The sequence below is a fragment of the Globicephala melas genome, chromosome 1 (assembly GCF_963455315.2).
Source record: "Globicephala melas chromosome 1, mGloMel1.2, whole genome shotgun sequence".
In the NCBI taxonomy this organism is placed as follows: domain Eukaryota; kingdom Metazoa; phylum Chordata; class Mammalia; order Artiodactyla; family Delphinidae; genus Globicephala; species Globicephala melas.
The window spans coordinates 142,348,357-142,363,352 of record NC_083314.1 but is presented as its reverse complement, the minus strand read 5'-3'; the positions used below and the strand labels follow the sequence as shown (position 1 = coordinate 142,363,352).

The 14,996-nt window shown below is 54.9% G+C and overlaps 1 protein-coding gene across 3 annotated transcripts in view; it reads left to right on the top strand.

The window, feature by feature from the left end:
• Positions 1-14,996, top strand: part of ACOT11 (acyl-CoA thioesterase 11) — a 54,237-nt gene that overhangs the window by 18,667 nt on the left and 20,574 nt on the right. For all 3 annotated transcript variants that reach the window (XM_030870250.2, XM_060305206.1, XM_060305209.1), the window contains exons 2-3: positions 12,159-12,360; positions 13,339-13,408. In XM_030870250.2, the coding sequence (XP_030726110.1) occupies positions 12,159-12,360; positions 13,339-13,408 (272 nt within the window). The remainder of the gene's footprint in view (positions 1-12,158; positions 12,361-13,338; positions 13,409-14,996) is intronic.

The window sequence follows — 14,996 nt, the reverse complement described above, 5'->3', positions numbered from 1 at the left end:
TTAGTTGTGGCACGCAGGCTTCTTAGTTGCCGCATGCAACTCTTAGTTGTGGCATGCATGCGGGATCTAGTTCCCCAACCAGGAATTGAACCCGGGCCCCCTCCATTGGGAGCGTGGAGACTTACCCGCTGGACCACCAGGGAAGTCCCCATGCCTTGGCTTTTTAACAACATGGAGAGCTGACACTTTTCAAGCATTTTCTATAGGTCAGATCCTGGTCTAAGCACTTTGTATATAATCTCATTGAATACTCACTATGATATTATTATTCCCATGTTACAGATGTGGAAAGTGAGGTTCAGAGTGGCTTAAGGAAGTGACCAAGTTTACCCAGGGAGACAGAGGCGGTGCCAGGATTCCAATGCAGGCTGTGTCCTGCTTGCCAGCCCCCTATGCCTTCCTGTTTTTCTTTCTTCTCTGTCTGCCCTGCTCATCACCTCTTCAACAATCCTTTCTTGCGGGCTCAGATTCCTCTGAGACAGTTTAGGGCACATGGGGAGTGGGAGTGTGACTAGGGCAGGAATGATAAGGCCACCTTGCAGCCAGAGAGCTTGAGGCCGAGGAAGGCCCTGGAGCATGGTGAGTGCCCAGCAGAGAACCACGGGCACATCTGCTCAGCTCAGCAGCCCCTGCGAGGGAGCAGGCCAGGCCCAGCTCCGGGTCCCAGCCTTCCACCTGGCGACTCGGGGCCTTAGAAGCAGCAGGTCGAGGGTTGGTTTCCCCTTGCTGGGCCTCCTGAGGCCCACTCTTCCTGCGGAGCAAGGAAATGCGTTCTGTGGGTGAAGTCACACCCACTCTCGCCACTCTGCTCTGCTTAGGAATGATTTCTTGAACACTTTGGAGGAAAGAAGTTGGTGTGTTGTATGAGGGGAGGGGAACTGGGCGAGAGGACGGGAGAACTGGTGACCGGTGACCCGCTGGGGTCTTGGGGGAGTGTGGGGACCAAGCAGGGGACTGAGCCTCTAGGTGCTGCCTGAGGGGTTGGGGCAGGGGCCACAACTGCTGGGGAGGGCAGACACCGTCCCTCAGTGGAGGGGACTGCAGGGACTGGAGCAGCGACTGGGGCCTCCAAGGGGCCACGGGGCTGCCAGCTTCCTGGGGCAGGAAGTCCCAGCTGTGGCCAGAATCCCAAAGGGCTGAGAGCAGCTCCAACCTGAGGAATGTGGGCAGTGGGGGAGCTTGGGAGGGGGCCCCTTTCCTGCCTCCTCACTTCTCTCTCTCCTTCCCTCCCTCCCTCCCTCCCTCCCTCCCTCCCTCCCTCCCTCCCTCCCTCCCTCCCTCCCTCCCTCTCTCTCTCTCTCTCTCTCTCTCTCTCTCTCTCTCTCTCTCTCTCTCTGTGTGTTTGTGTGTGTGTGTGTGTGTGTCCTCTCTTCCACTTGCTCTGTTCCCTACCAGCATCTATTCTTTGACCTCATGGTTTTTCTATTCCCTTTCTCTCTTTCCCTTCTTTCCCTCTTTCTCTCTCTGTAACCCCTCTCTCCTCCCCCCTCCCCTTTTCTCTTTCTCTCTCCCTCTCCCCCGTGCTCTCCTGTGGTCCCTGTAACTGTTTCCAGCTCCAAGGTAAATGGACTTGCTTGCAGGATGGCCAGACCTGGCCCATCGCCTGGCCACCCGTTGCCATGGTGTCTCAGATGCGGTGTCAGGCAGCAGCCTTGGCTGTCTGGCAGGCAGGGCATGAAGGGCTCTGATGAAGAGAGAGGCTGGCCCTATTCTTCACAGATCCTGAAGGGCTCACCCCACTGCCAGGGGCTCGCATGGCAGGGGGTTCCCCGTGAATGTGGGTTCCATGCTGGATACTATCAGAGGGGCTTGCCCGAGGGGCCAGTCACACTTGGGGTCAGACTGCCTGTGTGCAGACCCCTCCTGCCCCTTTCTGGGGTCTGCTGGACGTAGGGGGTGAGAGGTGGCAAACAGCTCCAAGGAAGGAAGCTACAGGGAGGCAGCTGTCAGTGGTGGAGGGGCAGGGGTAGCTGGACATGCCTGCGTCTGAGAGGGACCTATCTAGCTGTCCATGAGGCTTCCTCCCACTCCGCAAAGTTAAGGATTTAGAAAATACGGTTTTCCGCTGACAGACAGCTTGCAGTTTCTGCACTGGTGGCGGCACCTCACTCCCTCACAGGCTGCTGGCCTTGAGTATCCAGTAGGACAAGTGCCTGGACCCTGGACTGTGCTGGGAGGAGCTCCTGATACCATCCCTGTTTCCTGCAGAGGATGTGAGGGTCGATGGGGAGGAGAGCTTCCCTGAGGGCCCTGCCTGGCATGTGTGGGTAAGGAAGGGCCTGTGCCTGGCACTAATGCCTGGGATGCAGCAATAACTATCCTGCCTGTCAGACAAGAGAGAGGCAGTTACAGCAAAGTACCCAAGCAGACTCAGTCAGCCCTTGAGTTAAACACACTTGGGTTCAAGTCCCAACTCTGCCCTTTACTGGCTGTGTGTGTGTGTGCATGGGTGTGGGTGTGTATGTGTGTACGCGCACACGCACGTGCACCATACCCTTTCTGAGCCTCTGTTTTCCCATCTGTAAAATGGGAATAACAACAACATTTGACTATTAGGGCTGTGTGAGGATTGAAAGAGAAAAGGCACAGAAAATGCTTAGCACCACACCTGGAACATAGTAAATAATTAAACAAGGGAGCACGATTGTTTTCATTCTCACTTGCATACCTACCCTTTCAGTTTTATAAAGGAGGAAGCTGGGGCCAGAGACATTTAAAAACTTGCTCACGTCCCATCGGTCATAGTTCTGCAACACTCTGTGGGGACAGTGCCCAAACGATGCAGAGAAGCAGAGCTGAGGATGAGGCAACTTTGAATCCCAGTCCCACGCAGCCAGTCCCTGCAGGTTCCGCCTCATTTTCAGGCCCCTGCTGCGCCCGCTCTGCGTGGCAGTGTCTCCCAGGTAACCCCTGTCTTGCTCTGTGCGGGGATCCACTCGGGCTGTCCTGTCCCTGTGGGCAGGCCCTTCGCAGACTCAAGAAGTGCTGGAATAAAAGGAGGGCTGAGCCACTGTGGTTTACACGGCACTTTCCATACATTTCCTCCCATCTCCACATTCTGGTTTCCAGGAGTGAGAAGGCTGCTGGGGGAACGACAAGTCTGGTCCTGCCCAACTGCTTCGTCATCTCCAGCCTCCCTCACATCTGGCAGCACTTCACAGTTAGTCGGGTGCCCTCAGTTTCGGGATCTCCTTTAACCCTCACAAGTCTTGGATGGAGATGGGATGGGGATTGTCCTCACCTTCTCAATTACTTACTCAAGGTCTGCCCCACTTCAGGCCCTTTCACTTAAGACCTTGGACAGACGGCACCCACTGCCTCAGTTTCCCCGTTCATACCAGCAGGCAGTTGTATTCAATCTCTAAGCCCTTTTCAGTCTTGTGGTGAGGAGGCAAGAGCTACCTTGTAGATAGAAGCAGGAGGCCTGCACTTAAGCCCTGGCTCTGTGGTTTAGAGCTGCGGGACCTTGGACTTGGGACTTCTCTGGGTCCCCTGTGTACCTTGCCAATGATAACACCGCAAATGTTTCCTGTGTATCAGATGAGATAGGAATGGTTAAGCATTCAGGAAATGCCCTCCCTGCCCTCTCTGGCCCCTGGCTGGCTCTTCAGTGGGGCGGGAGGAATTCTCCAGATGACCCAGCTGAGGGCAGGTATCAGATTTCAGACAAGCTATTTTTACCCTCGGGGAGTGGCTGGAGGCAGGTGATGTTCAGACTCTCTGTTCTAGAATGGGGTGAAGGGGGGAAAAAAGAGAGGGAGAAAAAGGACTTCTTTGGTGGTCCAGTGGTTGACTCCGTGCATCCACTGCAGGGGGCACAGGTTCGATCCCTGGTCGGGGAACTAAGGTCCCGCGTGCCTTGCGGTGTGGCCAAAAAAAGAAGAAAAAAAAATAGAATGGGGTGAAGGGGCAGGGCCTCTAGTGGAGAACTTCTCCTGACCTCATGGCCTGTATTCTCCCTGCCTACATAGGGTGACATCAGTGGGAATTGGAGACCCTCTGAACAAACTCATTCATTTGGTCCACGGTGAGCCAGGCTCCGTGCTGGGCCTGGTGGACACCAGGTGTAGAGAGAGAGGGCTCCTACCTGGTGGATCTTCTCATCGATGTCCACCAAATACTCCCACAATTAAATGAATGTTGTCACAATGGAGAGCATTTAGACCAGAGGTTCATGGGGCCAGGAGCATGAGGATGGCAGGAGAGAGAATGGAGCTGAGGGATGAGAAGGCCTTACGGAGGTGGAGAGGAGAGGGAAGACTGCTCCAGGCAGAGGGGATGCCGTGAGAAGAGTCCAGAAGTGGGCAGTGGCCTGATGGGTATGAGGAACTGAGAGACGGCCAGTGTGGCTGGCGGTACGGGTGTGATCAAGACTGGAGGCATGGCCGGCGATCTGCCGGGGGGCCTCGTGGGTCTTGTCAAGAAAGTCCTCCCATAAGCCAAACACTTTCATGGTTGAAAAGAGTCTTGGAGACTCTCTAGTTAAATGCTCCATTTGACAGATGAGTAAACTGAGGCACAGAAAGGTAAAATAACTCATCCAACGTCTCCTGGGAGTGATGAGCTGATACAAATTCCACTTATATTCAGTTTCATAGGAAGGCACTGAACTGGAAATGCCTCATGAAGCTCTACCTCCAAAGGAGGCAGGCTTAGCTCAGAATTTCAATTATGCCCCCAACCCCACTTCCCTTCTTTAACAGATTTAGGGTCAGGGGCAAGATGAGAAGGTTGGAGACCCTCCCATCCCCCTCTGTCCACACTGGGAGAGCACAAGAGTTGGCTGTCAGAAGGGGAGTGCCCACCGCCTGAGCAGCCTACCCCAGGCTGTGGGCTCTGGGTGGGGACTCAGGGCACTGGCCTCTGTTCTCTCCAACGTCACTGACCGGCTGTATGACGTGGGGAAGTTTACGTCCCCTCTCTGAGTTTCGGATGGAAGAATTTCTTCCATCTTCTCCATCTCTGAGGCCTATGGAAGTGCTATAGAGATATAAATGTGGGCTTTGGCTGGTAGGTCTGGGATTGTTTGTGGATTTTTTTGGGTCGTGCTGCGTGGCTTGCAGAATCTCAGTTCTCTGACCAGGGATTGAACCCGGGTGACGGCAGTGAAAGCCCAGAATCCTAACCACGAGGCCACCAGGGAACTGCCCTGGGATTGTCTTAGACTCTGTCACTTCTCAGGTGTTTAGAAGCAATGTACTGGCTCTCAGCCTTGGTTTCCTCATCAGTAAAATGGGTAGAATAACAGTGCGTTGTAGGATAGATATGAGAGTTACTGAAATAATACATATGGAAGCTTCTAGCATAGAACTTGGTACATAGTAGGTTTCAATAAGTGCTAACCAAATGAATGGCATAGAGGAGGTGCTTAGTAAAAAATAATGGTTTAATTCTCTACCTTCCTCACCCCCAGATCTTGAAAAATGTCAAGTGCCAACACACCCTGTAGCTAGAAGTAGAATGAGGATGTGTGCCTAGGGTGCTGGAGACCATTATTTATCTTCTAGAATGAAGGTATGATCTGATATGTATGACTATCAAAAACCCATGGAACAGGCCACCGACGTCCTCCCAGTCCTCTAGCTGGTGTCACGGCCGAGTGCATCCACTACTGTCCTTTATAGCCTTGTCTACTGGGAATCTCAAGGCCAAATGCAGTTCTCTATGGCAGCATCTTTGTGCACCTGGATTCCTAACATAATTGCTCCTCCCTTATTTTGTTCCTTAGCTCTGTTTGCATCATGGAGCCCTGTGTGTGTGCAGTCTGTGTGCATGCGCAGGCTACCTCAGAGCCTTTTCTGGGAAGAAGACGGAATAGACTTGAAGGGGTGTTTAGGAGGTTGACAGATGCTCCTGCCTTGCTGGTGAGAAAACCACTGGGAAGCGGCTGGTCGCTCTGAGAGCCTGGAGCCACCTTTGTGGGGACAGGGCACCAGCTGAGGCAGCTCCCTCACGCTGCAGGAGTGCCTGGTTTTCATGAGGCCTGGCTGGCGGTGGGCCAAGGCACTTCTCCCTGCTGCCTGCCTGCCTTCCAGTCCCCACCCCCTGGGGAGAGGCCAGGCGGGACAGTGGGGCGGGGCAGGGCCGTGCGGGGTCTTGCACCCTGCACTTGAATCCCTGCTCCACTATTGCTGGCTTTCTGAGGTCTCACAGAACCTCTCAAACCGGCTACCGGTCTTGCCTCCTCATGGGGTTGCCGTGAGCCTCTGGTGAACTCATACATGAGAAAGTACTATGTAGACAGTCTGGTTTGAGCTCTCTTTAGGTGTCTCCCAGCTATATTTCTGTAGGAAGCCCAAACTCAGTTTATAATGCTAACCTAAGTGCTCAATAAATGTTAGCCACGTGGCAGGCGTGTGCTAGGAGCTTTGAACACTTGATCTTGTTTAACTTCATCCCCATGATGACCCTGGATGTAGGTATTATAATCCCATTTTTACAGTTGAGGGAACTGTACGTAGTCCACAGAGGTAGGCTGAGCAGCCTGCCTGAAGTCACACAAGTTAGTTGTGGAACCGGTCTTGGGTCCAGGCCAGGCTGATGCCCAAGAGCAGCCTCGTGTCATGGTGGGTGAGCTGAGCGGTCACCCAGGCCAGCTTCTCCCCTCCAGGGTAGGTGGGCCTCCTCTGCTCTAGGCCTGCTCTTTGAGATGATTCTTTTTTTTTTTTGGTTGCTTTGGATCTTTGTCTCTGTGTGTGGACCTTCTCTAGTTGTAGTGAGCAGGGCCTACTCTTTGTTGTGGTGCGTTGGCTTCTCATTGCGGTGGCTTCTCTTGTTGTGGAGCACAGGCTCTAGGTGTGCGGGCTTCAGTAGTTGCAGTGTGTGGGCTCAATAGTTGTGGCTCACGGGCTCTAGAGCGCAGGCTCGGTACTTGTGACGCACGGGCTTAGTTGCTCCACGGCATGTGGGATCTTCCCGGACCAGGGCTCGAACCCGTGTCCCCTGCACTGGCAGGCGGATTCTTAACCACTGCGCCACCAGGGAAGTCCTTCAAGATGGTTCTTGAAGGCACTAAGATGTCTCTGCTGGCTGGTCTCTACGTTTTCCCACTAATCATTGTAGGCCGCGCCCTTCTCCAGGGGTCTTCCGTGGTTTCTGGGGACTCCTTGGCCCCTCCCTCTGTCTGCACCCAAACAGGTACCTAGTACTTTCCCCACCTGCTTCCCTTTGCCCCGGCCACTCCCGTCACTGGAGTCCCTGCTGTTCCTGCGTCTCCTTTCTGCTGTTCTGCAGTCCTCCCTGTACCTCAGATGGTCCTCGTCATCAAGTCTCAGCTCCTAGGCCGCCCTTGTCATCACCCTTTTCCTCTCCCATAGGTGTTTATTCAGCACCTGCTCTGTGCCAGGCCTGACTCCATCCCTGTCCTGTGGGAATGCCTGTCTGCTGGGGCAGGCGGCTCTGAATCAATGACTGCACAGCTCGGTCAGTGCCGTGTGGAGATAGTAAGGCTGTGGGGGCCAGGGAGGCCCTAGCTCTCCCTGGGGAAAAGGCAGGGGGAGGTGCTGAAGAGGGAGGAGGAGGAAGCAGTCACTCGGCAGGTAGCGCAGGTGAAGGGATCCTAGGCAGAGGCAGTGCCCATGTGGCAGAGGAACGGAGGTGGGGTGAGAGCATGCTCTGGGGAACCGAGCGTGGTCTGGAGCTGGGAGAGCAGCTGCAGGGACAGTGGCAGCAGCTACAGAGTAGGGCCTCGATCCTGAGAGCGGCAGGAAGCCATCGAGGAGTCTTGAGCAGGGGAGATGCCTGCTCATGCTTGCTCTTCAGAAAAGTCTGTGTGGTCCTAAGGCACAGAACAAAGTCCCAGTTGCAAGGACTGGGCCCAGCCTCCCTGCAAGGCAGGACGCTGTAGGTTGTGGTTGTCTAGTTGGTGGCTTTGGGTTTTGGAAAGATCCTTCCGGTGTTGCATAGAGGCCTGGAAGGAGGTGGAGAGCTACTGGAGGCCTGTGGACTGGCTGTGGAAATAACCCAGTGAGGGAGCAGTGCGGGGGCCTGAACACATCAGGGCAGGGGGGCTAGACTGAGAGTTTAAGGAGGTTGGGTCACTGAGACTTGGCTACTTGGGGGAGGGAGGAAATCCAGATTAAGTCTGTAGTGTGGCCTGTTGTTAAATTGCCCAGAAGGAGCCCTGGCCTAGGGGGCTTTACCAGGACCAGCCTTTCCCTCTGTGTGCCTCAGTTTCCCCAGGTGTGAAGGGATTGAGCAAAGTGGCCTTTCTTGCTCTGACCCAGCAGTTCTGTCCCATGCCTCTGGCTGAGGAGCAGGGACACAGAGACCACAGTGTAGCCGGCTGGGGCCTAGTCTGGGATTATCAAATCTGGCTGGGTCTGTTGCAGCTGGAAGCCAGCCCCCGGCATGGCTGCCGTCTGAGAGCGCACGTCCCTGGCCCTTAGATGCCCTCTCCACCTTCGTGCAGGCTCTGTCCCCCCTGTCAGCTGTCTTGGCGCAGCCTGGCCGCCCCAGGCCCTAACTCTGACCAGGGCTTCTGCTCTCCCCGTGACTGGCCCTGAGAGGAATGGCTCGGCTCTGGGGCCTTATTGGCAAAACCCTGCCTGGGCCACACACGCCCCTGCCTCCCGGGCTGGATGCCTGCCCACCATGGGATTAGAAGGAGGCCTGGCCTTGCCTGCCCTGACGTGGCAGACTGCCTTGGAGCCCAAGGAAGGAGTTGGAGTCTGAGAGGCTGTGTTTTGCCTCCCTGCGCGTGCTCCAGCCCGGGGGCTCTGCACTCCTCTCTTTGAGGGAAGTGGGAGCACAGCACAGTGGGGCTTGTTCCTTAGCTTGCCAGGGGGGAGTGGGGTGGGAGCTCAGCCCTGCTCAGGGTACAGTATTTCCTGCCTGACAGGTAACCGGGCTCCTTAGCTTCCTCATTGGAAAGCTCAGTTGGCCATGCCAGAGCCCTGCAGGATTAGATCCCAGAATCCTGGCATCGAGGGTGGGATATCTTGAGGACTGGCAGTCTCCCCCTGCCCCTGCCTGGTGAGTGACAGATGAGGTTCAGGAGGGAGGGGCTTGCTCAGGATCACACAGCACATGAGGGGCAGGGCTAGGATTTGAACTCAAGTCTGCCTCTAGACATTCCTTTACAAACCTTTGATGAGGTCCTACTGTGTGCCAGGTACTTCTTTTTTAAAAAATTTAATTAATTAATTTATTTATTTATTTTCTTCTTCTTCTTTTTTTTTTTTTTTTGTGGTACGTGGGCCTCTCACTGACGTGACCTCTTCCGTTGCGGAGCACAGGCTCCGGACGCGCAGGCCTAGCGGCCATGGCTCACGGGCCTAGCCGCTCCGCGGCATGTGGGATCTTCCCGGACCGGGGCACGAACCCGTGTCCCCTGCATCGGCAGGCGGACTCTCAACCATTGCGCCACCGGGGAAGCCCTAAAAATTTAATTTATTGATTGATTCATTTTTGGCTGCGTTGTGTCTTCGCTGCTGCGCACGGGCTTTCTCTAGTTGCGGCGAGCGGGGGCTACACTTTGTTGCGGTGCGTGGGTTCTTACTGCTGTGGCTTCTCTTGTTGCAGAGCACAGGCTCTAGGCACGCGGGCTTCAGTAGTTGCAGCACGTGAGCTCAGTAGTTGTGGCTCACGGGCTCTAGAGCGCGGTCTCAGTATTTGTGGCGCATGGGCTTAGTTGCTCTGTGGCATGTGGGATCTTCCCAGACCAGGGATCGAACCCGTGTCCCCTGCATTGGCAGGCGGATTCTTAACCACTGCACCACCAGGGAAGTCCCTGTGCCAGGTACTTCTAAGCATAAGCACTAGAGTAGGAACTTCGCAAAGGATTGGCCCAATTTCTCTTATTTGTTCAGTGTTTGGGGGACAGTCCAATACAGAGGAGGTGCTCGGTGAATGAATGAGTGAATGAATGAATGAACAAATGGGTAAGGCAAAGATCCTGCCTCCAGGCATGTAGACTCCAATGGATGGGACTTTGGCTTTGCACAACAGGAAATAGGAGGCTGGTAGGAGTGGGTATGGGCTAGGTGGGAAGCAGAGAGGATTGGAATTCAGATGTCCTGACTGCTGGTCTAGGGCTTTTTCCAGCCTCACTTTCCTCATCTGTAAAATGGGGTAAACGGTTTTCACCCTCTGCCTGCCTCGTGAGGATCCAGTGAGGCAGTAGATGAGAATAGGCTGATGAAGCAGGGACATTGTGCTGGGGGGGCTTCCCTGTGTGCACATACAGAACCGCCCAGAAACTCCACATGCTCTGCTTTTCTTCTGCCCCCTTACCCTCTGCATTTTGCCTCCCCCATTGCCCTAGCTTTCTCCAGGGCTTCTTTTTGGAATGTTCTGCCCAGAACCTCTAGCCATGGGAGGGGTTGGGAAGAGTGTGGGTGAACGGAGTCTGCCTGCCTCCTTCCTCTACCGTCTCCCACACCCAGAAAGCCAGCCACCCGCATCCACATCCAAGCAGGCCCCCAATGCACACCCGGCCGGAAATGCCTTGGCAGTGGTTACCATGGTGACGGGTCCTGATGCTTGGACTGCAGAGGCCTGGGAGCTGCCTGCAACAGCCTGGCAGCCTGGCACCCGCAGGCCCCCACCCAGGCTGCGAGCTCCTGGCGCAGCTGCCCTCCTCTCTCTCCTTTTGGTGCCTAGCACTGAGCCTGGTACCCAGGGACTCTTGGGAATGAGCTGCCTGTCTGGGAACCCACAAGCTGTTCTGGGTCAGACTGGCTTGGTTCAAATCCCAGTTCTGCCTCTTAGGGGGTCAGTGACCTAAACAAGTTAACTCGGTGTGTTTTGAATGACTGAATTAGCTACAGGATCCTTGTGAAGGGAGTTATCCAAAGGGTATAGACTCCCAGAATGAGACCCATCCTTGCCCCGAGCCGTCACTGCCCCCATCCTGCGGCAGTGGCAGGGTCAACATCGGGTCACAGCACTCTTTGCTGCTGAATCCGCATCCAGGGCCCTAGATTCCTCATCTCGGACCCCAGGAGGTCCTGCAGGCAGTGTAGTGTGATGGGCAGGACCTCAGACTCTGTGGGTCACAGCTGGGCTTGGCACTTACTTGGGCTTCAGTTTCCTCATCTATTTTTTTTTTTTAATCGAATTTGTTACAATATTGCTTCTGTTTTATGTTTTGGTTTTTTGGCCACGAGCCCCGCCCCCCCCCCCCCCGACCAGGGATTGAACCCACACCCCCTGCATTGGAAGGTGAAGTCTTAACCACTGGACCGCCAGGGAAGTCCCAGTTTCCTCATCTTTGAAATGAAGATAATAATGTACCTCTTTCAGAGGTGTGTTGTATGGATAACATTTGACTTAGTACTTGTAAAGTGCTTAGACGAGTATCTGATACTTAATAAGCACTTTATAAACGTTAGCGGTGACTTATCGTCACCAGAGTTGGCATTGGCCATGAAAATCAGAACCCCTGTGCCCGTCCCTCCTGTCATTTTTCTCATGCAGGCAGCCGTCCCCACCTCTGTTCACAGTGTCATGAGAGAGATAGGACGGCAGTTTGGCTGCCCTTCCTCATCCCGCCCCATCTAGGGGACTGCTAGGCACTCCCCACCTCTGCCGCCTGGCGAGTGAGACAAGCTGGGCCCTGGGCAGAAACTCCTCCTCTAACTCATGCGTTTGAGGACTTTCTCTGCTGGTTCTCCAGCTGGCGGCTGTTCCAGCCCTGGTCGGGATTAGCCAGCTGGTCAGTGACCGCCCAGAGCCCTCCCAGTCAGTAGAGCTGATGACGGATGAGCACCCAGCAGAGATGCTGCTACTAATGTCATCTGAAGAATGAGGGGCCCGAGGAAGGGGCTCTTATAGGATGAACTAGGAGCAAATCCCCAGGCTTGACTGCTGCAGGGCTCACTGGGCCTCCCTGAAGAGTGAGGGGGAATCTTTCCAGAATGAAGGAGAATCTGAGGCAGAACTTGAATAAGCTGGCCCACCAGCTGAATGAGTTCTCTGCTGCATCCCTCTCTCCCAGCCCCCTCCTTCGGGTCCAAGGTTATGTTAACACAGAATTGTTGGCCAAAAGGAAGCTGGGCATAAGGGCATCCAGAGAGCCCCTGGGGGTCTGAGACCCTGGGCTGGATGGTGGTGGCCACTCTTGGAGTTGGGGTCTTATGGCGGGTGGCCCTGGGGTCTCAGGGACTGGCAGATCGGGGAGACCCTGCTGTAAGCTGACCGCCTCTTCTGTTTCCCAGGGCCTGGCCTCCGTGTTCTCCAACCGTGCATCCCGGAAGTCGGCCTCACGCACTGAGAACAACATGGCAGAGGACGAGGGCTACCGGAACCCCACGGAGGTGCAGATGAGCCAGCTGGTGCTGCCCTGCCACACCAACCAGCACGGCGAGCTGAGCGTCGGGCAGCTGCTCAAATGGATTGACACCACCGCCTGCCTGTCCGGTGAGGCCGCGCCCGGCACAGCTGCCCTCCCAGCCCCGGCACCACACACCCAGAGGAGAGGCCCCAGTTTACAGAGATGGTTGCCGTCCCCGAGTGCCACCCTCCTCCCTCCTCCCAGCCTTTGCTCAGGCTGCTCCACCTGCCTGCGATGCCCTCTTCAAGTTCTCCATGCTCTGCTCGGGCCCAGCCTCTTGCCCGGAGGCGCCCAGAGGTCTGAGTACTATAACCTAAGGTCCCTGCTCTGACACAGCGCGGCCTTCAATGTGGCTGCTCTGAGACTGGCTGTGAGCAAAGCCTGTGGCATTGAGTAGAGTTGAGTGGAGCTGGATTGAGCTCATTTTGTTGCCTGTGGTGCCCCAGTATTCTCCAGCCCACAGGGAGTTCACAGTCTGATGGGGGGGCCAGACAGGAGACTGACTGCCCCCCAGCACTGTCTGATGGGAGGTGGGAAAGGGAGGTGGAAGCAGGGCTCTGGGAGAACAGACCAGAGGCTCTGCCCCAGCCCTGGGGGCAGAGAAGGGATTCTAGAAGGACTAAGGCCTGGGAGCACAGTCCTCAGAGGAAGAATGACTCAGGCAAGGAGACAAAGGTGGGTGAGGTTAACTGGACAGGGGTACGGGCACTCTAGGAGGTCAGGAAGTGGAATAGCATGGTGTCGTCATGCATTCATTCGACAGCTGCTCATTGAGTATCTCCTGCGTGCCAGGCGCTGCTCCAGGACTGGGGCACAGCAGTGAACAAGACAGGCAAAAATCCTTGCCCTCAAGTGACATGCAGTCTAGCAGGAGGGAGAGGCACTAAGACAGACAAAACCCAGATATGTAAGACAGGGTCGGGGTGTCGTAATCACGGTGAGGAAAGTAAAGAAGGGTGGGAGCACGGGCGAGGAGGCAGGCCTTAGCTAGGCAGTCTGACGTTTGATCAGAGGCCTGGGTCACGGGGAGGCTGCTAACGCATGCTTTCTTCTCCTGACGCCAGCGGAGAGGCATGCTGGCTGCCCCTGCGTCACAGCCTCCATGGACGATATCTATTTTGAGCACACCATTAGGTAAGTGGCCCCTCCTGCCCTTCCTTCTGGTCTCCCCATCACGAGCCCAGAGCCCTTCCCCCATCTACTGCCTGCTCAGCCTGTGTGCTGCCTGGAACCTGCCTCAGCTGACTGAGGGCCTCTGCAGATGGAGGGGGGGCAGCCTTTGGTGAGCAGTGACCCGTCTCGTCTGCAAGGTCTCTGGGACGGCGGTGGGCTGGAAGCTGCCCTGTGGCTGGCAGCTCCCTCAGCCAGGCTTGGAGTTGGGTGCTGCTGAGGCAGTATCATGGGGTGCTGTGTGACTTTGGGGAAGGCAGTCTCTTTCTCTGGTCCTCAGTTTTCTTATCTTCAAAGTGGAAGGGCTTAGACTTAATCAGTGAATGCCTTTTTGAGCTTGGACATTCTCTGTGGGTCATTGGTCATCAGACTGTAGGGAGGTCCCTGGATAAGGTGCCTTGGCAGAGTCTGACCCAGAAGTTTGGACCATTCAGCCTCTGCTCATGTACCCCCAGGGATGAGGAACTCATTACCTCCTGGTTTTTTGGGTTTTCGGGTTTTTTTTTTTTTTTAACTGTCTGTACTGGTTAGAAGACTCCTCATTACACTGTGCTGAGCTTTGTCTCTGCACAGCTTTGCTGGGACCCAAGGAGCATGCTGAGCCCTCTGCCCAGGACAGGCTGCAGGGCTACATACAGTGCTTTGGCCCCCAGGTCTGCTCTTAAACTCTCTCAGTGCCTAGGACGTCAAGTGCCAAGGACTCATTCAGGACTTCCTGGTGCCCCACGAGTTGTGGTTAAGGAAAAAGTTTGGCTAGTCCCTGTATCCACTTATGTAGTCATTCATCACTGCTTGTGGACCAGGGCCCGTGCTGGGTTTGGGGTCCACAAATTCAACTGGAACATAGTCCCTGTGCCCCAGGAGCTCCCAGAATGCAGGGAGGCAGATAGAGAAACATAATTTCAATTCAAAGCAGTGAATTCCAGGGTAATAATGATCTCTGCATATGGTTGCTTTGTAATACTTTTTCTAAATGTCTTTTATTTTAGAATAGTTTTTGATTTGCAAAAACACTGTAGATAGTACAGAGTTCCCATATACCCCACACCGCGATTCCCTGTTACTAACGTCTTACATTCATATGGTACCTCTGTCACCATGAGCCAATATTGATGCGTTATTGGTAATGTCTTTTTAATTAACTTAAGTCCTCAGAACAACCCTATGAGGTCGTGGCTATTAGTACCCTCATTTTACAGGTGAGAAAACGGAGGCACAGAGAAGTGAAGTAACTTGCTTCAAGTCATACAGCTGGTGGAGAACCCAGGACATACAACAAGCCAGGCAGTCTGGCCCCAGAGCCCTTGTTCTTAACAAACAGGCCTCATTGCCTATATGTCTGGGGGTGGGTATAGTGAGTGGCACAGAGGGTAGTCAAGGGTGGCTTCCTGGAGGAGGTGTTTGAACTGGGTCCAGTACTGTGTGTAGTGACAATTTGTAGGCCAGTGGAGCCGTGTCCGGGCCAGCTCTGGGTCTCTGTTGCTAACAGGAGATCTGGCAGTTGGAGGAGCAAGGGATAGAGAAGGCTGGGGTGGGGTGTGTACATGATGGA